The 22894-nt window shown below is 45.9% G+C and overlaps 1 protein-coding gene across 1 annotated transcript; it reads right to left on the reverse strand.

Moving 5' to 3' along the window:
* Positions 1 to 2680: 2680 nt before the first annotated feature.
* Positions 2681 to 22487, reverse strand: LOC149370325 (uncharacterized). Its single transcript, XM_089577546.1, has 7 exons — positions 22392 to 22487; positions 18946 to 19018; positions 12511 to 12649; positions 11173 to 11452; positions 9685 to 9846; positions 3725 to 3802; positions 2681 to 2973 (listed from the first exon to the last, which is right to left on the reverse strand). The coding sequence occupies exons 1-7, from the start codon at positions 22485 to 22487 to the stop codon at positions 2773 to 2775; spliced, it is 1029 nt and encodes a 342-aa protein (XP_089433672.1). The 3' UTR covers positions 2681 to 2772.
* Between the last annotated feature and the right edge of the window lie 407 nt (positions 22488 to 22894).

Genomic DNA, 22894 nt, shown 5'->3' on the forward strand with positions numbered 1-22894 from the left:
ATCACATCACAAAAACAAAGAATTTAAGAAACTGTGACTCATCAAACGTCGTCTATGTCTTGCCAACCCCGAGACAAAGCTTCGCGCGTATACTACGTCCATAAGATCAGCTTTAGAATACGCGTCTTTAATATGGGGTCCAAGCAGCGTTTCATTAATTAACCGTCTAGAGTCTGTGCTAAATAAAGCTGTGATGTTCATCCTTTCTTCATACTCACCGTATGAAAGTGCGTCATTATTGAAGCAAACTATCAATATTCCCGACCTTATCACTCGACGCGAGTTGTCTCGTTTATCGTTCTTTCATTCTTTGTACTACGATGACTCCTCGTTCGTTCACAGCTGATCGCATCACCCCTGCCCATCATTTTTCATCCCGGTCTGATCATTCCCACAAAGTGCAACCCATCTTCGCACGAACACTGAAATATCAAACACCACCCTTACTATTTTCTATGGCAGAGTGGAACTCGTTACAGGCGGACATAGTTGCTGAAACTGAGTTATCACATTTCCAAACAAAACTTTCAGCGCACCTTGGCCTACAAAACTCACCGTGATATTTTCAGTATCGTCGAAGCATTAAGTCTTATACGCTCAACGTATGTATCTTTCAGCGACTGCAGTGCTGTGTACTTGCAATTTGTATATATAGTTATTCTTTGCATTTGTTGACTACTGTGTGCCAATAATCTGTATTGTGTTGTTTTCATGCCCCCTCCCCCCTATGTAATGCACACTTGGGCTTTAGGATATTTAAATAAAAAAAATAAAATGAAATAAAAAATTGAGCGCATGAACTGGCGTTACTCACCGACGTGGCACAGTCGCAATGCATCTCGGCACACCCTCCGAGCGCATGAAAGCCATTTCGAGAACGTAGCGCGAATCCATACTTCAGAGCCATGCTCACACACTTCATCGCGATAAGAGCTAGATGACAGCAAATACTACGGGATGGTGCGTAGTACAACGAAATAGGAAAAGATCTATACGCTTTGGTTACTCCACAAGTAAATCCGAAACGTCAACCATGCTACGAACCGGCAAACAGCAGACCAGCGCATTCACAATTTTGGCGTTATGTGCTGCATGCTGGGAGCATAGGGTGGGCGCGTCGGAAGTATGTGCCTTGAAAAAAAAATAATTGTTTTTTTATGTTGGCTGGGTCACCGAGTGAGGACACACCATGGTGGCCTTGGAAAAAATGTTTCTTCTGTCTTTCATCACAAAAGAGAAGTGCACCCGACAAATAGAATCCGTGCACATAGGAAGAATACATGCACAGCAGGTTTCTGTACGTGCATTCTTCCCTGTGTCATGTCTGGTTCTTGGCTGTAGCTCTTTGGGATCAGAAACAAACTATTCTTCCATAAGGTGGCTCAGTTTGCAAGTTGCGAAGTCACAAAAAACTATTTTCTGCTATGTTATGAGGCAATATTCTCGTGATTTAACATATTAATGGCCCTTTTGAGGCAGGCTAACCTTTAAATCGGCGAACAGTAATCATATGAACTTAATGACGCTTGCCATTAATTTTAGCGCTCATGACTGCTTTTATGCTTACAGAAGTAGCCTTTTGGGCTATCATGGTTACAGAGCAGAAGTAGACGACGGCGCCTGCAGCAGACAGGGAGCAGGCCTGACACTCCAGTGCCGCTTGCACAACCTATGAGGCGACAAGCGCGCTTTTTCGGAATAGTATTGTCCGCGGTGTAGCGCACAAAAAAACAACTACGAAGTGCTAATTACTAGGCTGATTAACTTTTCACCCATTACTCTTAGTCACGTTATTTATTGAGGGATGTCTAGCCCACCTTAAGCAATACCTACTTAAGTGTGGAATTTCGAAAACGCATTATTATCTTCGGTGTAGCGCTGGGCCAATTCTTATTATATCGCAACAAACTACACGCGCTTTCGAGGCGCTTGCAGGAAAAAACATACCTAAGTTACATGTGACTCGTAAAATAGCCAAAATATGTTGGGCTGCAGCACCGATGGTAAATTCATTTTTCAAATTAGAGAAACTGTCATGGATGCTATTCACAGTGACTACGGCACTCCACATAAATAAGGAGACTAACACAAGTAGTTAAAATTTTAACCATTCAATATTAGTTACCCAGCCTACTTGTTGCATGTTTTAGCGATGTTCTGACGAGCTACACAACTGAGAACGCTGTGCTAAAAAAAGTGCTCTTTTAACTCAAAAAGCCTATTTTTAAAACGAGCAGATCATCTTAGATGAAACATGTGGTACGCGTCGACTGCGGCTGTATTAGTAGCCCGACTAGTACTGCTGGTATCTGGGAGGAGAGGTAAACTCCAGAATAAAAGGCAGGTCTTGGTGTTGTGGGATGTCTTCGTGAGTAGTAGGTACAGCCTTTGTCAAAAGTTTAGAGCCCAGGCGGTCTCCTTCTGGGCTGCATTGCTTTGCTCGTAATGCGACCTCAGCGTTCCAGATCTCCTGAAGGTAAGAAGATTTTTGGTCGTGCTCCCTCCGCTGCGTAGGACTTCCACAAGTGCGGCAGGAGCGCCACAATAGTGCTTAAAAGCAAACCCCCTGGGCTCTAAATTTGTGACAAAGGCTGTACTTTTGCTGGACAATAAACGACACTCTGTTTATTATGTACCAGGTTCCTTTTATTTGACTTTGACAAATGTAATTCTACTACAAAGAAACCTAAAGTTTCAGATCCCGCGCCAATGATTATTATTCGGTGGCGCCGTTCCAATAAATATCAGGCGATTATTATTCTTATAGGTGCATTAATTTCGGAAAAATATTCTACGGAAGAAATACCCCTTGACAGTGTACGTCAGGTTGCCCCGATCCAAATGAAGCAGCTTGGAGTCTTTGTGAAGGTCTGCGACATTGACGGGATGGTATTTTGTTTCGTTCGTTTCACTTCCCGTGGTTTCGTACACGAAGAAACCTCCAAAAGATGCTTTCGCCGTAAAAAAGCAATGCTGGAATAAAACAAAAAGAAATGATGATAATCACATAAAGGTTTGGTTTATTGGTGTTTAACGTCCCAAAGCAACTTAGGCTATGAGGGACGCCGTAGTGAAGGGCTCCGGAAATTTCGACCACCTGGGGTTCTTTAACGTGCACTGACATCGCACAGCACACGGGCCTCTAGAATTTCGCCTTCCTCGAAATTCAGCCGTCGCGGCCGGGATCGAACCCGCGTCTTTCGGGTCAGCAGCCGAGCGCCGTAACCACCGAGCCACCGCGGCGGCGCTGGTAATCACATAAAGAAATCTTCAAGTGACGTCAGAAGAAAATGATCCTTGGTTCTCAAATAAATTATTTCGTTCAAGCAGCATGAGAAGTTACCAGGGTAACAGCGCTCGTAGTTTGTGGAGCTGGTGGCACCTTTTGGCACTGCTATACAAAGTGCAATCTATTTTGTGTGATCGTAATTATCTCCCACAAGAACGTTTAACTCAATCTTGATGCCACACGAGAAGGTTTCCCGAATGAAATCGGACGAAAATTGTCACTGTTTTTTCTGAATAAATGCTTAAAACAGCAATTAAGCATAGCATTGCTGCTCATTGACCAGGCACGGTGAATACCTTTCCTGGCAAAGAAAACACTTTTGTGCCGCTTTGCCACATATGTTATTTCGATGAACAGATAAATTCTTCAAACTCAAAACTTCAATACCATATTTCTTATTACGACAAAGTGGACGCCAAAGAAAACAATGCTGACCTTTCTTACACCACAACAAAGTGGGTCTTTGGGATAGGTGCTTCTACTGCAGTAAGTCGCTTTCGCCGCAGTAAGCCACTGCTCCGGGAGAGATGCTGTCCAGTTAGCAAGTGGTGCGTATACGATCTGCAGCTGATATTGATTTCAGAACGTAAGAGTGTTACGCTCATAAACTGTTCAGCTATAAGCTAAGACAGAGTTTTTCAAAGTTGGCGCCACAACACAATGAGACCACGAAGTTCAATACTTTGGGCTTATTATCAGGATGTGTGAGTGTGGTCACGCCGCTCCTACTGAGCGAGGATTGAGAGGAGAGCTGCAGCCATGGGCAGCCTGCTGCAACTTTTCTGCCCCTCTCTCACAGAGAGTCCATAATGTGTCTTAGACACAGTAACTGCATCAATTCTCGATGGACACCTCAGCCACAACTCTGCGTAAGAGAAGAGAAGGAAAGATTAAATTGAGAAAGAGGTGCCGTAAATCTTCACATCCGCTCAACCATCTCACTCATTCCAGTTCTCGGGCAGATGAGGTACAAATATAAGGTAATTAGAACAAGGATCCTTGCGTTCTTATGTAAGGCGAGATAGGTGTGAATGTGGCAGTCTGGAGGTACTGATAATACTGAAGACGCTCCTCTGACGTATACCAAGTGAGGGAAGGGAAAACTTTATTTTACTCTAGTGCTTTTTTCTGCGGTTTTGGGGCATCTTCAGAGACGTTCTCTTCTTAGTTGTATCTCCAGGAGTCTTTTCTGTCGACGTCGTCCACCTCTAATCATTGGTCACTTGTCCTCAGTCCAGGGCTCCGCTGGCCACTGCCGCCTGTTGAGCTCGCTGTACCAGACCTTGTTGGTCATCAAAGCGGTCGCTGGACAGCAGAGCATCCCATAGCTCCGCACTCAGGTTTTGTATTTTGGGGGCCACGTCTATGCTTTGGCAGGCCCATGTGATGTGATATACAGTGGGTTTTTCGTCGCACCAGAGAAATTTGTGCGGGTATATCGCAGAGTGCATTTTGTTTAGTATATGTGGGTTTGGGTAAGAGCCTGTCTGCAATTGTCTCGAAGTGACAGCTTCCTCTCTCCTGGGAGCTTTGTGCGGCGTGGGATATAGCATTCTTCTGCTTCTATAGTTTTCTAGACTGGCCGAGTGTTCCTTCGATGCTGGCGCGAGTTCCGAGGTCTCGTCGGACGCTCGGAAATTAGTGTATCTTCGAGCTACCCTGTCGCCGTCTTGGTTTCCTGCCACCCCCGTGTTCCTCGGTACGTACACAATTTTGTGCGTACGTTTTTTCGTTTTCTTCTTCGTGGTTTTTAATTCTGTCGCTCGCTGCGAGGAGTATACGATGCGCTTGATGACCTATCTTGCCATTCGTGTAATTTCGGCAGACGGCTTGAGAGTCCGTGAGTATTGTTAGCGACCGCCCGGTTCTGTAGCCCTCCGGCACCGCTAGAGCAATGGCTACTTCCTCATCCTCTGCTACCCTGCAGTCCCGCCGAGACGCTTTGGTCATTTCGCGTAGAGACGAATCGACCACCGCGGCCACTGCAAGTTTGATGTCTCCTCCTCTCCAGCAGGCGTTCGTGTCTTAGAGAGAGTATATTTTTCTCGATGAATTCGACCTTCGCTTCTCTTCTGCCTCGGTGGAGGTTGGGGTCCATGGTCCTTGGTATTGGAGCTACCTTGAGGGACTTGCGAAGCCCGTCGGGGATCGTTTCCGTTCCCGTCATTTCTCGCAGCTGCTCACGGTATCTGAGTCGCTGCAGCAGCGCTCTTCCAGTCGTTGTCTGCAACAGCCTGAGTTTTGCGACTCAAGCTGCGCCTCTCGTAGCTCCTAAAAGGTGTTTTGCAATCCCAGGGCCATGAGTTTTTCAGTAGACTTGAAAAGGTTGTTGACAAATGCCTGCTTCATTTGCGCATTAAAACTGCCAGCCTCAGGTTGCTGAACGAGAGTGCTCCCTTGGAGAAAGTCAATCATGGGCAGTTTTCTTTCCAAGAAATAGGCAGGGGACGAAAACCCGTGTCAGCAAGGATACACAGTGGAACCCAGGGTACCAAAACCACCTGTTGTCGATTGTACGCGTCAGACTTCCACACGAATCGGCAGAGAAGGGCGCTTACATCCACATACTGCTAAGTCCATTGTACGTTGCAAGGACGAACATACTTCCACTTTTTAAGCTAGAAAACAGAAGGGAGAAAACAGGAGAAAGACTTCTAACATGTGTCGAAAACTGGTTGGTGGTTGACAGAATAGTAATGGCTTACAACAATTTGGAAGGGACACCTAAGCTCCTCCTTAAGGGTATGGCGCCATAGCGTTATTGGGTTCATTAATGCCCGTATATGCGGAATTTGCCATTATCGAATTTACAGTCATAGATCCCTGAGAGTAATCATGCTATTTCTGGTGCAGTGATGAAGCAGTTAAGCCATGCGCCAGTACTCGCCCTCCGAATGCAGGTTCTGCCATATGAGGGCTTTGCGCGAGGCAGGTTGCTTTTCCCAAGTGACCAATACTTAATTTAGCTGGCACCTGTAGTCAGTTTGCTGTCATAATCTGGTTGGTAGGTTGCTATGACGAAACATGGTCACATGATCTAAGTGGCACACCTGGTGGCTTATGCGTTTATTCCTCGCTCACAACGCCCAGGACACAGACGACGACTCCGGATTTCCTGCACAACGGGAATTTTAATACTTTCGTGTTAATAGTCACTGTGTGAATGAGGGCACGTGCTGCTTGGCCTTGTGTTTGAGCACATTTATCTAGCGCCTAAAATTTCTCTCAATGTTTTCAAATGATAGACTTTATAGCTCTTGACCACATGCTCATAAAGCACACAAATGAAACCAAGTTTAGCAGAGCCATACTGGTGGAGTTTGTTAACAATACTCCACAGTGTTTCTAACGTGATCCTTAGTGCCTTCAGAAATTATGAAATGTTTGGCACTCTAAAGGCAACGTTTCCGGCATTAGCCAGCTTTGAAACAGATGGAGCTGAAAACTGCTCTAATGCCTGATCTTGTTACTTGGATTTTGTTTTTAACTTCATTTCCTTTGCAATTGTCTCACGCGTCCCAGTTGAGGTCGGTTTGCCCCTGCCTCTATGTACGGCGGATGCAATGAACGCGAACCCTAGCGTTGACGTAAACATATTCATAGAAACAGACCACGCGCAAAAAGTGTGCAAAGCGAAGAGAGCTAACGCTAACACTACAGACAGCTGAATCCGCAAAGTAGAACACGTGCGGGGAAGGCTAAGAATGTGGGCTTGAACGTGACACACAACACGAATCACAAAGAAAGATACTATGTCCGTTAGAAAATGATAAAAAGGTGCACCGTTTACATGAAGTCCCGCGGGGAGATGGGGGCTAGGGTATCTGTTACTTTACAGCCGGCGTCTTCACTTCGGCGGACGCGGGTGTTGCGAAGCGTTTCCACTTGGAATGTTTCCCCTCAGACCTTTCTACCCTCCTCTGCACGTGACTGCGATTGTGGCTCTGCTCGAACCAGTAGACAGGCCCACGCTCTTTACTTTTCATCCTTCATGCAGTAGCAACAACAAAAACCAAGGAGTTGCTCTTTGGTTATCTTGTGTCTGGTTTGTGTTACCGTGTTTCACTGTTTCGTTATAATTGAAAAAGTTTTGTTTTTGATAGGCGTGAGGCATAGTTATTCCTGGAAAATATGTAACGAGTAAGAAAGCGAAATTTACGTGAAAATGATGAGAAACTTCAGAAATTTTCTGAAATTACGTCGTAGGTAGAGCTAGAGATAACGAAGAATTCAGCTAAAAAAATGGCTGCACCCAATTCAGTTTCCAGAATACGCACTCCCACAGGAAGCAACAACTCGCCACTCACGTCACAAAAATGTTGAGGTTTCTGCATTGAAACATAACTATGCGGCCCAGCAAGCTCTTAAACCTCCTACTGATAACAGAAGCAGTGGAACCTGTATCAACAAGGGCTAATATAGACACGGCATTAACGGCCTAACAAACTTTGTTCTTAAGCATTGAAACAGGAGAAGAAATATAAGAACAAAGCGAATGTCCAGCGGCCTCAGCTCCTTCGGTCACGCTGGTTAGTCTCCTGGACGAGGTCACAAGGACTGGCGACGAGGTGACGGAGACCGCCGCGTGCGAGGCGCGAGAGGAGTAGAGCACTGCACGCGCCTCAATCTGAGGCCCAAGCCCGGCCCGGGCCCGAGACCTGAAGCCCGAGCCAGGCCCAGGCCCGCGGCTTCAAGCCCGGGCCCGGCCCAGGCCCGGTAAATTATTGCTCTAGCGAGCCCGGCCCGGCCCGTGAATCCCGGAGTGAAGCCCAGCCCGGGCCCGGCCCGTTTCACAGTAACGCTTAAGGTATACTGCTCACTCTGAGCAAGTAGACTGCTACTAGACCGATAAGAAACTGGCCGACAAAGGTTCTGAAACCAAAATTTGGCTTGCAGAAAGGTGGTTCTTTTTAACCCAGAAGGAAGTGATTAAGAGTAGTGCTCGCCAGGCCCGTCTTTTGGACAGTGATCTCGTGTAGGTCCGCAAAGATAGACTCGGAAGTTCCCAAAGCCAAATAAAAAGGGCTGCATACGCGCGTAATAGACTACTTTGCATTCCCCCATGATTTTAATCAGTTATATTTTGCCGCCCGGAAGTACAAACATTGAAGCTGCCTAGGAAGCAGTGGGATGACATTTTTTTAGTGAACGCGATCTCACAGGTTGAACTCATAGCCGAACTGGTCGCCTTTCAGCAGAAACGAACAGCTAAAATGATTGAGTATTTCACGGTGTGTGTTTTGAAGACTATAAGCGTCCTAAACTAATATGTTCTTCCAGAATGCATTTCTAATAGTGTATAGGTATGTTTTGGGATGACGAACGATAAATGTCTAATTAATACCGGTTGAATTTTACTCTTACTCGTGGAGCAGAAGATAACGCGCGAGCCACGTGATAGCTTACAGGGCAAAGCACAATGATAACCAGGCTGAAGAAGCGAGGAGGGGTAGATGTGGTTATGATATGAGATTTACAAACTCTCGCTAGCTTTTGTGGCTATTTCATCTACGAGACGCTCCGGTCAGCAGATCAAAAAGAAAACCAAACGCGCTTTAGTTAGTGAATTTTCTCACATGAGAAAAATATAGGTATAAAATAAAAGCTATGTTTTTGGGACTTAAGGGCCCAAGGGGAGTCAGGCTGTCAGAGACACCGAAGTAGAGGGCTCCGGATCATTTCGACCACCTGGGTTTCTTTAACGAGCACTGATACTAGGAAGTACATGGCTGTCATGCTTGCCGCCTAAAGAGAAACGCGGCCGCCGAGGCTAGGAGCCAACCCTGGTTCCCCGGCTCAGTAATCAAGAGCCTTGACCACTAAGACACCGCAGAGTGGAAACAAGGAAATAAATAAGTCAATGAATGAAGCTTAGTTTTTTTCTCAGCACGTATTATAACCCATAGCTCATCCGTGTTCTGCTCCAATGCCGCAGTTGTGTACTTCATTCTGCAATAGTGAACGAATAGTCGGACACCAGCCGTTTCTGTACGAACCCAAGCCCGACTCGGGCCCGCAACTTCAGGCCCGGGCCCGGCCCAGGCCCGCCAAAACAGATCATGTCCCTGCCCGGCCCACGGGCCGGGCCGGGCCCGGGCTTTTGGGCTGGCCCGAGCCCGTGCAGTGCACTTGAGAGGAGTGACACTCAGATCCGATGCCGAGGAAGAATTCCGGAGGCTGGTGTGCCGAGTTCTCTTGAAAGGGGTGCGTAGTAAGTAGTGGCAGATGCATTCTGGTAAGCTGATCGGGCTGCGAATGTTGATGGCCCGTATCGCAAAGGTCGACGGCGGTGGAAAAAGCCTCGAAATGTGCCTAGGATTCCCGCATAGAAAGCAAACAAGAGGCGGGTGTTGAAAGCTTCGCTCCTGGTAGTATTCATCGGAGCCTGGACCCACTGAGAAGGCATCACACCTTGCGTCTTTGTCGTGGACGGGCGGTGGCCACTGGGCGTAGCGTTGGTACTGCGGCGACCTGAGAACGTTGCGTGGTGGAGAATACTGAGGTGCTAGGTGCGCAGCGAGGTCCGGTGCGTTGAAGAAAAATGGCTCTGCCGGCCGCTTCAGAAAAGGGAGCGCGTGGTCACAAGGGGCTGTTTGGCCGCGGGACAATTCCTCTCACACTTTTTGGCGGATACTGAAGGCGAGGTCACCGGCGGAAGCAGTGTAAACTGCAGCGACTGACTATGTCCAAGCGACCAAACTTCGTTGTTATCCCCCGCACCTTGAAATTCTGAAATCTTTGGCAGTGCCACACGACATCGGCGACGGAGTTCAGGTTGTCCTTGCTTATAAGGAACATATAGGTGTCTTCAGTGAAGACCTTAAGGAAATGACCGACTTTGTCTCCGTCGGACATACAAGGCGAAGCTACTTTGCAGAGCTTGAGCATTGCTTCAGTATACTATGTGCAAGTGTCACCGGGAAGCTGGACCCGATGAGTCAGTTTCTGCTCAACCCTCTTCAGTGGAAGAGTCAACAAAGCTCCTAGTAGGTTCTTCCACAACGCGTGACCAGGATGTCAAGGTGTCTTCATGATTTCCGTACCATGTAATGGCCGTGTCCGTGAGCGAGAAAACGACGTTCGTTAGCTGGTCGTTTGTATCCCACTTGCTATAGCGGCTCACTCATTGGTTATGCGTGAGCCACTCGTCCACGTCATCACCGGTGCGCCCGCGAAGGTGCGGGGTCCACGATAATGCGGCCATGAGCTGCTAAGTGGAGGCCTGGAGAAAGCTTCTCCATCTAAGAACATCTCAGGTACGCATGGTGGTAGCACGCAAGATGTGGACAGCGGCGAGGCTCAGGCGAATGCTCCGTTGTTGGTTTAGACGCACCCAGCACCTCCAGCTAGTTGTTATGGGCGTGAAATATTCACTCATGGTGGGTTGAATCCGGGCGTACCAGGCGTGACACGTCCGCTCTCGACAGCGTCGACTCGACCCAACTTCAACCTCTTCCTCATTTCACCCTATCAGTCCTCGCGCATCTGTGGCGTCATTCTTTATTGATAAACGGACCAAATTTTACTCTTCGATAGCGTCTTTTTGATCAACAATTTCTTTTCCTACTTGTGCTGCTTACAAAATTACCGTCAATTAAATTGCACATGAAGTGTTCATGACCATTTATAATACAATGTGTTTCCGTCTACAAGAACCTGCCGTGTCTCGGAGAAGTGGGAAACCGCTGAAGCGAGGCAACTCATATATATACAAATCGCCATTATAAAAGTTTGTCACCGCCACCACTGCAATTCTTATTATAAAAAATCTAATTACAGCGCGAAATTGATTAATAATCTCTGTTCATTGAAAACTCATAGTACTTACTGAGTACACTGAAGTAAGTCGAAGGAAGCATTAATAAGAAGACAAAGTTTCTTACCTCCAGTTCTTTGCGGAGGCTTTTTGTAATCTTTTCCCGTGCTGGAGTTCTTTGTAGGATGTATCGTTTGTTATTGACAGTCAAGGTAACATTTGTTTTCCTAAATGAGCCCTTATTATGGACAAGTAGATTCGCACTTGTAGAAAGCTTAAACGGGCAGTAGATTTTGCTCGTAAAGTTCCAGAAATAACCAATAACTTTCACTTCGCTGCCCAAATGTTCGTAGTTCTTCACTGGTGAATGGCATTTAAGTTCTTCTATTGTCGCTCCAACAGGGTACCTGCAAAAAACGGCAAGTTTGCGTTTAAATTTGAGTGACTACCATTTTCATTTTTTTTGTACTAGACTCCAGGGCTTGCCCTGCTTTTAACACCCTGACTACAATTTAGAAGGCATTAACGGAGCAAGAACATGATTGCACTGTAAGCGTATGGCGTACATTGTTTAATTAAGCAACGAAATCCCAGAACATAAACGCGAGCTAATGGGTGAAAAAAATAATGGGTGAAATAAAAATAAGAGAGCGGAAGAGGCAAGGAAGGTGATGTCATTAGCCTCTAGGAGAAAATTGTGTACTGACTTCGTAAGTGTCCAAGCTAATCAAGGCACTAGTGAAACATGTATTATGTAGGGAAAGAAAATATTCTCTTGTGGCTAAGAAAGTTGGAAAAAAGAGCTTACGGTGAAAGCCGAAAAACAACCAGCTGTTGTGGATGATTTAACTGCGGATTTGTTGATGGGCGGCGGACTGTCTCATTGAACTGAAGCGCAACTATAGAGATTCAAGACGCCTAATATTTCACTCCATGCGAGTGGTTAATCGTTTACTCTATATATTTTATATCTATTTAAATAGTTCCTATTCGAAAGAGATGAGCTCATGACTTTATTCTGCTAAAAGGGCCGGATAGTTTTCAGAAAGCATACTTGGCATGGTCCAGCGTACATTCCGTCAATCGTGTAATAGAGGAATCTTCGGACCATAAACAAGCTGAAAATATAGCCTTCAAATGTTAAGCAAAACAAGGTTTTATTAATTTGACAGGTAAAGTGTCATGCAGTCACCGCTGTGCCATGCTACGGAGGAAACTTTTGTCGCAGCCCTATCCTAATAAATGCGGAGTTGCATACCCCTCATTCAAAGCCTGGAGAATGTGTGACATCACTCCACTAGACAGCGGAAGTTTCATTTACAGCGTAAATTGATGTCGTGGTATTTTGCTTCACAGAAATTTGGTCACACAGGTACACTAACAAACTGTGCGGCTTACAAAATCCCTTTGGACGCATCATATGAACGTTTTCAAGGTACCGAAACGTATTCTATGAGCAGCTTACACTCCTGTCGGCTTCTCTTTGCTTGTCCAGAATGGATGGCTTTCAGTGAGGTCCCAGCTTGTAATGTTACCCATACTTTTGTTCAGTTTCTGAATGTATTTCGCCGCTTCATCCGTTAGGTTGACACTCTCCAAGGTAACTGTGGAAGAAAGTCATTGTATAATTTAAGTTATCTAGACGAGAGAACAACTGAGTCCAAGCTCCAATAGAAAATAATTATTTGCTTCAGAAAGGCTTCAGTCCGGGGCGTAAAATGTAAGCTGTAAATACTGGCCTAAGTCTGTAGAGGATGTCTTACCACGGTTAGCTTCCGTGAGCTGTCTTCGGGTATAGGAGCACACAGAATTGCTCCATAATTTTTTTTTACCATCCTATCATCCTAACCTGTCCTGTACTTAGATGTAGCTTTTCTGTCTAAAGTGCAAAAGTATCTTCTCGCGGGCTAGTTGGTCTGAATCGTTCATATTTAAAACTGCGCGAACAAAACAAGGACCGAGCAAGAACACAGTAACACACAAGCGCAGTCTAAAGTGGCCCGCTCTGTTATTGAGCTCAGGCATTTGCCTACCAAAAAATATGTGAAAACGTGAAAACCACGCTTTTTTTAATATTCTCGCAATGATTCAGCTGGCGCTCACTGGTGCCCTTCAGTGATAAGTATACCAGATACCAACTCTTACTATACGGAAAGTGTGTGATGAACTGTGGAGTTATCAATTTCGCACTAGTTGTGTACTTTTATCCCAAAGGTGTGTTAGGTGAAATATGATTTCAAGGTTATGCATTGTACCTAAGCTAAAGAAACTCCCAACGCTATGCGATTTCCACTCACACTCTAGTCACCGGTAGTTCCGCAGTTCTTTCGAGCTCGCATCCCTAACTGGTTTGGAACCTCCCTTCAGTGAGAGCAAAGAGCGCGGAAAGGGTGACGCAACGTTTTTCACTCCTCTTTCACCACCTGCAGTTCATCATTGCGCTCTGTCGAGCTACTGACAACCAGGCAGCTGGCCCCTACCATTTTTTGTATATATTTTCAGGGTGGCACTTTCCCTCTGTGCACGCTGTCGAATTCAGAGTGAATATGGCGGCTGCCCGTTAGCGTTCTGTAGCAAAACAAGCACCATGGAGGTAGATTCTACGCTAGGAACGTGAAAAAATAGTCTCCTGGCGTACTTTCCAACGGAAACTTCAGATACTGTTTATTGACGTTCCGAAAGAAGAAAAAAAAACTCAGGATTTTTAACATCGTGTAAAAAACAACTTGTCCGTAAATGTCGGATTAAGGAATACGAAAAAATCACAGGAATTCGCGTAGACTGGCTTGCAGGCGCTTATTTTCGACGCTTATCGGAAGCAGCGGCTGACACTTGCCTCTATTTTTTTCTTGTTCCCTTTTTTCTTGTTCCTCTGCTCTGTCTGATTGCACGCGGCAGGGAGAGTGACACATTTGATGGAAGCCGATAAGCCTCAGTCACAACTTTCGTTTTGATTCTAGGCACGGTGCACAGAGCGCCCTGTGGTTCAGCGTTTATACGTCTGGCGTTTAAACGTATTTATAGAGAGAAGTATGTATTCATGCAATGTCCTGGAAATTATTTGGTTTGAAACGACAGGTTCCAAAAAGTTACGTGCATCTGGTTAAACACCTCCAGATGCAATGCGTGCATTGATTTGTTTACAGAAATGAGATACTGTGCACATTTGGAAGAAAACACGAAAAGGTCATCACGAGTGCAAAAAGGCAGCACGAACACTTTTTTTCAATTGAACGTCCTAGATCCAAAGTGCGCAAAATGGCAAAGTCTCAAGGAAATAGGGTGAAGGAAAGACGCAGGCACTAAAGGAAATAAACCGTAAACACGTTTTTCAAAGAAGTGGTAATAAAATTACGATATTAGAGGAAGTTACAGTAGTATGGAGAGAAGCAACTCAAGCGCTGCTTTGCACAGTGCTATAGAGGGCTCTTCTATAGATTAGGAGCAAAGGGGGTAATGGAGGTAAAAGGAAGAGGGGAGCTGTGTGCTGTCTTTTGGCCTTTTCCTTTGTTCTCCTTTGATGGGCTGTAAATGTAAGCTTGTATTTCAAAAAAGACAGTCGTAAAAAGCACTTGGGTTCGCGTCAGTTGGAGTTCGTCTTCTCGTGCTCCCGTCGAAAGATGAACAACGCCCATATCTTCGAATTTACCTTCTTTTTTGTGGACCCGTTGTGTACATATGAGCCGAAAATAAAATGCTTCGAGTATAAAGTCGGAGTCTGATAATCAAGACCTTCCGACGGTTAGAGGTGTTTCAAAGCGATACCGTTAGGAGGACCACGAAGACAAAAACAATCCGGTGGCGGCGGCATGTGTGCAAATCCTCCGCCTACCAACCATGGCAGGTGGTGTTTAGGAGGATATCCCTCTCTGTTCTTGCCAACCGTTCACTAGTCCTCACACCTCACCCCTCTCGACTTGTAAGCGAGAGGTGGGAGAGGCCGAACTAAGAATGACTCAGCAAGAATGATACGAGAGGCAACTGGGAATAGAAATGAAAAGAAATTCAAATCAGGATCAGAACGTAATAAGAATTAGATCAATCGCAATAGGAATAGAATCAGAATTCGAAAATATTCTTGACGGAAAAAATAGTGAAATCAGAGTGCGAGGAGATTGGCGCGTGAAAGGCAATAGGATCAGAATTGGAATGGAATAAACTTGAATAGATTGGCGTCAGGAAGAAATTTCTAATGCATTTACTCCGCATCAATTCATTTTATCGCGCAATTTTTTGCTGATGTGCAAGTATTCGGAGGTAACACTTATGGTGAGAGAAGGCTTTCGCTGCCAACCAGGAGAAGTGACATATTGGGTTTGCGGGATTTCTCTCTGTCTACCTGCCACGGCTGGCAGGTGGCAGATGGAGAAGGGACGAGCGTTTTCCACTAACAATGTAAAAGACACAGGACGGGCTAGGATTCACTGAGAAAATGAATAAAATAAGCGATTATGAGTAGAAGTGCACCAGGAAAAGAGTCAGAATTGTAGTTGATTGTCGAGAAAAAGAAAATGCGACTCCATTTCCTGCGCATCAAACCAAATGATGACCCCTTAAATGTTTTGCAGTTAGAAATAAGTTCAGTTGAGTCACTTTAGGAGAAATTCTAGGCAACCGGAGCTAGTCCAGCTTTAATGGACATCACATTTATTTTGTGCTGGCAAGAAGATGTTTAGATAGTGTTATGAACGTATTGGTGGGAATGGTCTGACCTTCAAATGAGTATAAAATCGTGCTTTCTAATTTTCCCTGCGCTCGCAGTGAGAAGTTAACACTCTCTTAGAAACCCATGGTGCGAGTTTCTGACAAACAGCAGAAAACTAGAATCGTCCCTAGGAGTGATCCGCGGATTATTAATCACCGTGCAGCCGTCCCTTTAAGAAAATGGGCATGTCGAGATTTTTGGGCACGAATCTGGCTTAGGGTTTACGGTTTGTAGGGTTTAACGTCACAAAGCCACTCAGGCTATGAGGGACGCCGGAAATTTCGACCACCTGGGGTTCTTTAAGGTGCACTGACATCGCACAGTAATCGGGCATCCAGATTTTCGTTTCCTTGAAAATTCGACCGCTGCGGCCGGGATCGAACCCGCATCTTTTAGGTCAGCAGCCGCACGCCATAACCACTGAGCCACCGCGGCGGGTTAGGGTACGAATATGGTGCTGATGATGAGTCGGACAAGACTAGCCAGAGCCTTGCGGATTTTGGCCTTATTAGTTTCCGAAATTTCCGCTGACAGCAGCATCAGTACTAAGCATCAATTGGCATGAGCTCAGGCATGGAAAGCGCGAAACAGCAGTTTTTGGGCAAATGAAGTTATGCTTCACATGTCAGCATACTGTAACCATGAAGAAAGCTCTTTTAAAGCAAGTGAAATACGAATGGGATTGTCACTCAAATAATTACTTCTCTGGTTGCTGGTGCTCACTGCACTAGTGTAAGACGATACCTTTCGTAACGGATCTATACACAACGACGGCTGAAGTTTGCCCTGTCGATCGCAGCGCCATAGCACATTGCCTAACCAGAAAAGGGAAAAATAAAACACTTTAAGCGTATCCGTAGTGGTTTTCCACGCCACCCGTTCGTGCGCGTTCATAGGCGAGAGATACCACGTTCTTTCGAAGCTATCAGTTTTTTCCGCTGCGTGTAGGGAATCTATGTGAAGAACGTCATCACCTGAACACGACGGTAATGGTTCAGAATTCGGTTTTGTGTTTGTAACGACACAAGCGGCTGACGGCAGCAGTTTTTTATGCCCATAGTAGAATAATTTGAGTGCCATGTGGAAATTGAGGGTTGGATATGAAAAGAAGATAAGGACGAGCAGGCGGTATTTGCACTGTCAGAGCCTGACACGGATATATGATCTCTTTGGCTCTATTGCCGGGGGAAACACAAATGCGCCTAGACCGGTAATCGATTTTGTTTTTGTCATTGATTAATAAAATAGTGTTCTTGCATAGTTTGGTGTGACAAATCTCCGGACTATGTTCTGCGTAAAAAAAAATCATTTTGCATACGTTTGAGAACAGTAGTACAGGAATCCATCACGACTATAATGAAAACTTCCGCTCTCCATGAACCATGGTGTGACGGAAAACTTCCCCTAAAAAGTGACGCGATCCATATCCGTAACCTCTCGAATGAAATAGCTGGCAAAAAAGAACATGCGATTTGTGGTGCCCTGGGACTGTCATGTTGACTATTCAAAGAAGGGTTGTATTCTAAAGCTGTCGCCATCACTTCTTTCGGAGGCATCCAAGGAAACCTCGATGTCCACTCCTATACAGCAATGTCTGAGTTATACAGCCGCCAGGACTCTCCATCGAAATATATGTGATGAAATTTCTTTTGTCATGAAAAGTTCACTTACTGTAAACAAACAAAGAAACCACAGCAGATGCTTCAAGAAACAATCGTCATCCTATGGTTGCATAAACCATAACGGGAGATCGAATCTCTTTCCGTGGGAAAATAAAACACCACCTCAATCTTCTTGGAATAAGTGTAGGGGGTCTCAGCCGCAGATATTCTCGTTCAAAACAGTAAAATGTGGCAACCTGTTGTTATAACTTTCCTTATTATTCGGCGGCGTCGACGCACATAGTTCAGTTTACAATCGCTTTCGATCAGATTCAAATGTCTATGTGCCCCCATACTAAAAGACATGCGTCCTATCGCAAGGGTGAATTGGAAAACTATCGGCGCAACTGTATTTGCAGCCATGAAACAAAAGAAAAATTGTGTGCAGTGTCCGGAAACGATCATTCATGATCATTCGTTTTAGTACCGACGATCATGGAGGCTGCATGGATAGAATGTGTAAAGTGCACCTGGGTTCCTTCTGGTATACTTGAAGCCCAAATTTATCCGTCGTTGCACTACTTGAGATTCATTCGCTCTTTCGTTCTTTTTTTTAAGCTTCCACGTCTTTTTTTGGTGAACTTTGCTTAAAGCTATCCGCTGAGTGAATAAAGAAATTTGTTTTTAGGTTTTACGCTTTGTTCGCTCTTCTTTGAAAACTGATGACTTCAATGAACTTTTTTCCACAATCTCTCCCAAAAGCAAATTCTGAGAACTTACTTGATCCTAAGGACTCAACAAGTCAAATATCACACTGTACTAATCATTCTCAGAACACTATATGCCATCACGATGAAAAGCCTCACTTTCCAATTGCTCTGCATTTTATTTATTAACTATGCGCTGAACTCTTCGTCTATCTGCAAACGATTTGGTTTCTTGAGTGTTGAAAACGTAGCATCCCCATTGATATGCATTCACCCCGACGCAATGGCAGTATATTTCTGTTCATTTTCATTTCTTTTATTCAACGAGCTTCTTAAGCTTTTGCGTGCTGCTTTTCTTTCACAAAACCACTCCGGAGCGGTGAGGATACCATGTAAAAAATTTTTAACACCTGCTAAAATATTTCATTTCAATCAGAAGCCTCTCCTTTTCTCTCTCTCTCAGCGCCTTAATAAGAATAGGTTTTACTATTTTACACGACCTCCTTGTGAATTGGCTGTGCGTCATATTTCATGGCAACATCGTTTCACTTGTTGGCTCCACTAATTATAGTACATGAGCGTTTGCCGCATTGTATTTCAGTCAATATCCAAATAAAGAACATTGAAGGTGCTGACAACGTGATTGCCAACATTGAGCGCGCCGAGGTGAATAAGGCATTTCTTTTTAATTTATAATCCCTCCTATGCCAACTACTTCCTATTTCAGGGCGCTTCGTTATTCCAGGCCGGATGATAGCCCATGCAGATATCTCATTACGTCGTGGAATCAAACGGCAGCAGCTGCCATGAGACGTTTACTTGGGAAATTACGACTAAGATATAGGGTTATGCTGTATAATAATAATGAACAATGCGACTCCGCTTACCTCGTCTATGTATAAACTCCACCGCCAAAGGTCCAGCTAGAATCAAGGAGCCATATTGCATTCGGCAATAAATCTGGAAAATAAAGGCAGGTATATTTAGAATCTGACGTAAGAACCGAACCAGGGGGAATAAGGGGAGGGTTACAGGGTCTTGTAAATGGCCATACGAAAAGAAAACTACTACCTGATTCGTCTTCTACAACAGGTGTAAGCATTACAAGCATTGCAGGGCCGGCGTCGGATTCGAGGGCAAGGGATATAAATGGGATTAGGCAATTATTTTAACCGGGTTGCGGCCAGACGTTATGGCCATGAAATATACCGCAGCATTTACACTTTCCTCTTAGATATGCGTAGATTGAATGTCTTCTTGGCTGCTTTTGCGGCTTGACGAGCCGGTGACGTCAGCCAGTTCGTTGTTGTGATCTCGAAAGTGTTTTGTCTCCTTCAACACTATTTTCGTTTTATGCCTTTTCTTCCTTTTTTTTTGAGGGGGGGGGGGGCACTAACCTTACAGTCTGTCACTACCTGACATATCGAACTGTTCTAGTTTCTTCCTCTGGCCTTAAGTATGCGTTTAGCCACCTTCATACATTATTCTGCACATCTGTAACGCTGGCCTTGGCGATAAAGTCAAGCCCTTTCCCGGCATAGACGGCATGATAGCAGATTTATTCGACCAGTGTGAAGCCCGTTAGGCCGACAGTTTCTTCAGTTATAAAGGCAACGAAATGTTTATGTACACAGGTTTGATTGTTTCTTTAATAGTTAAAATGGGCTTTTGCATATTACTCACAAACAGCGACTAGTTAAAAACTGGAAGATTTGTTATGACGCATAAATATGTAATATTAACATGATGAAACTTTTGCAGCTTGTACGACGCCTAGAAGGCAATTCCTACCTCTTGACCCATCAGAATTAGAGCCGCTATGTCACGCCATCTCTTGCACGCATGCCGACTGTGTCACTAGCAAATAAGAAGACATGCAAGCGCAATAGCTGCAGCGGTCGCGGAGTGGTATAATGCGTAAGACAGTGTGAAAAGTATCGTCTACTGACTTTTATCCACTCTGTGTTTGCGGCAATCGAGAGCTTCTCGTCAAAAACTCCCATATCCAGCTGTATCGCTGGTAAATACAACACAAGAATTTAAAGCCCATTTAAATGCGAAAGTAGTCATACACTCACCAGCACCGACCAAGCATCTTGTCACCGTACGTGGGCACGTTCTTTTGTCGCCGTACGTACGTACAGTCTTTGTCAAAACTAGCCAGTCTGCATGGTTTCCTTCTAGCGTGTATAGCGCAGCCCTTGTGGCTTTTCTAAAGATCACAAGGCGTTGGAAGGTAAGAAGACCCCCAGTCCTTACCTTTAACGACGATCTCAGCTGCAGGGAAGCTGTAACGGCTCCAACGCACGAGCTAGAATCAAAGCTTGCAGCCTGGTTTCTTTTGACAAAGACTGTACGTTCCTTTGAACTTGCGCCATTGCCTAGCAACTGCAGTTACTACCTCAGCTTATCTGAGTTATTGGCGAAAGCTCGGGTAGGAACTCGGGTAACCTCTGGTAAGTTCGGAGGAGATTCGTGCCAGCAACGTGACCGGTGGCTTATGAAGATCACACAGTGTCCGATTTACACTTAATATGCGATTATTACAAATCCACACACCAAACTCTTCCCACCCCGTGCAAAGGGCTGGGGAAGGTCAACGAGCGAGTACTCCGGCGCCTGCTCACCAACACGATGTTGTGCCCGGCAACTCTGCAACATTTCGATCCTCAATTCGACGGGCGGTGCTCACACTGTGGGGAGGTGTCTGACACTTACCACATGGTGTGGGCCTGCCAGCAGAACCCATCCCTACCCCCTATCCCAAACCCCACCCGAGAGGACTGGGAGGCGACCCTGTCCAGTTGCTGCACCCTCGAGGCCCAAAGGGCCTTAACGCAGCGCGCCCGGGCTGCGGCAAACGCCAATGGGGTACCTGACTAGGCATCCCACCTAGTGGTTGTAAGGGCGTGACCCTTCAAGTCACGACACCCAACACCTCTCCCTATGATTTAATAAATGTTTTCACCACCACCACCACCCAGTGGCTTTGATACAAACAGCCACCTGCCAGGGCAGTGGCGCATCGCTTAACCGCTGCACCACTGCGCTAGTAGTGGTATGAGGACTCGCCACGATCTATGAACGTTAAGTAGAAAAACATCAATTCAGCATATATGGGCATTAACTCACTAAAGATATGGCATCATACCCTTCAGTGGGAGCTTGAGCGTCCTCTACTAAAATTGATGACTGAACACCTGCTTCCGCACGTCTGCTCGGTTTAAATATTGCCACGTATCATTGTAATGTTCGTTCGTTCGCGCTCAAAGCCGCAGGATAAGGGCGTTATCATTTTGATTCGTGACGAGCGAAGCGACCGGACTAATCTCGATTGATCACAGCCATGAAGAGCTGCATCGACGTTTTCCCAGATTACAGTAGATAATCTTGACCTGTTAACTCAAAGTTTCCTTCCCCGCTTTAAATTCAGTTATGCCGCGAGCAGCGGGCATTCGTAGTTCGAAGACTGACGAGCACGTTTGTTGCTTACGCCGCCGCCTTGCGGCGTGGGGCGTGGCGCCCTCCGCCCGATGCCCGCAGTGCGGTCTGCTTGAAACTTTGCAGCACGCAATGTTTGAGTGTGTAGTTGCGCGCACCTTTTGGACATTAGTGTCACGCATGTTTTTAACCCGCCTGGAAGCGCGCACTAGTTCTCCCGAAGTGTTTCAAAATATGCTCTTGTGTGTCGGCATGTTCGTTTTGTGGCGGCAGCGTGGAGTGGCATCCTTAAATGGGCGTCCGCAAAGAACAATGTTCCAAATGTTGCAGCGCCTGCGCACGCGCCTCTTTGAACAAGCAAGCATGGACGCTCTGTCAATGAGCGAGGCTGAGTTCTTGCGCAAATGGTCGACATACTTTATCGTCCTGCGCGGCGGTCGAGTATCGGCATTTTTACTGCATTACTGACGTGCTCAGTGCTGCGTCACTGCGCATGTGCTTGACTGATCAGAGAATTAAGTTCATCTGTTTTGTTTTGTTTTTTCTATGTTAAAACAGAAAAAAATAAACTTCTCTTTCTACGCCGCTGCCAAGTGGTTCAGTTCTTTTCCCGCTTGTACACAGCAGGAAGCCCACGACAACACTCGATGCAAGGATCCCGCACGTTTCAGAAGAAGACAACCTCGACGTCGCCGCCTACCTTCATCGCATCTAGGAAGCCCGAAGACTTGCGCGGCTTCGCATTAAAGACCCGCAGCACACCGACGCCCGACGCTACAATCTGCGCCGACGAGACACGCATTACAAGCCGGGTGATCGTGTTTGGATATGGAGGCCAATTCTCCGCCGTGGATTGAGTGAAAAGTAGCTGCGGTGCTGCTTTGGCCCGTACAGGGTTCTCCGTCGCATCGGTGACGTCGACTATGAACTCACTCCAGATGGCTCGACTGCATCTCAGCGACGATGCACACTCCCGGAAGGCGTGCATGTCGAACGCGTCAAAGCAGATTATGGACGCTAAAGGACGCTAAGTTTGCATTCGCCGTGTTTATTTTCATTTTTCAAGCATCGAGGCGACGCTTCTTTGGGAGGGGGGTAATGCCACGTATTATTGTAGTGTCCGTTCGATCGCGCTCAAGGCCGCAGGAAAGGGGTGTTATCATTCTGGTTCGTGACGCGAGAAGCGACCGGACTAATCTCGATTGATCACCGCCATGAAGAGCTGCATCTACGTTTTTCCAGATTACTGTAGATGATGTTGACCTGTTATCTCGATGTTTCCTTGCCGGCTTACCTTGCGGCGGGCATTCCTAGTTCGAGGACTGACGAGCACGTTTGTTGCTTACGCCGCCGCCGAGTGATTCAGTTCTTTTCCGGGCACGAGTCAGCCCAAAT

This window comes from Amblyomma mixtum, chromosome 1 (assembly GCF_055824585.1).
Source record: "Amblyomma mixtum isolate Tamu chromosome 1, ASM5582458v1, whole genome shotgun sequence".
In the NCBI taxonomy this organism is placed as follows: domain Eukaryota; kingdom Metazoa; phylum Arthropoda; class Arachnida; order Ixodida; family Ixodidae; genus Amblyomma; species Amblyomma mixtum.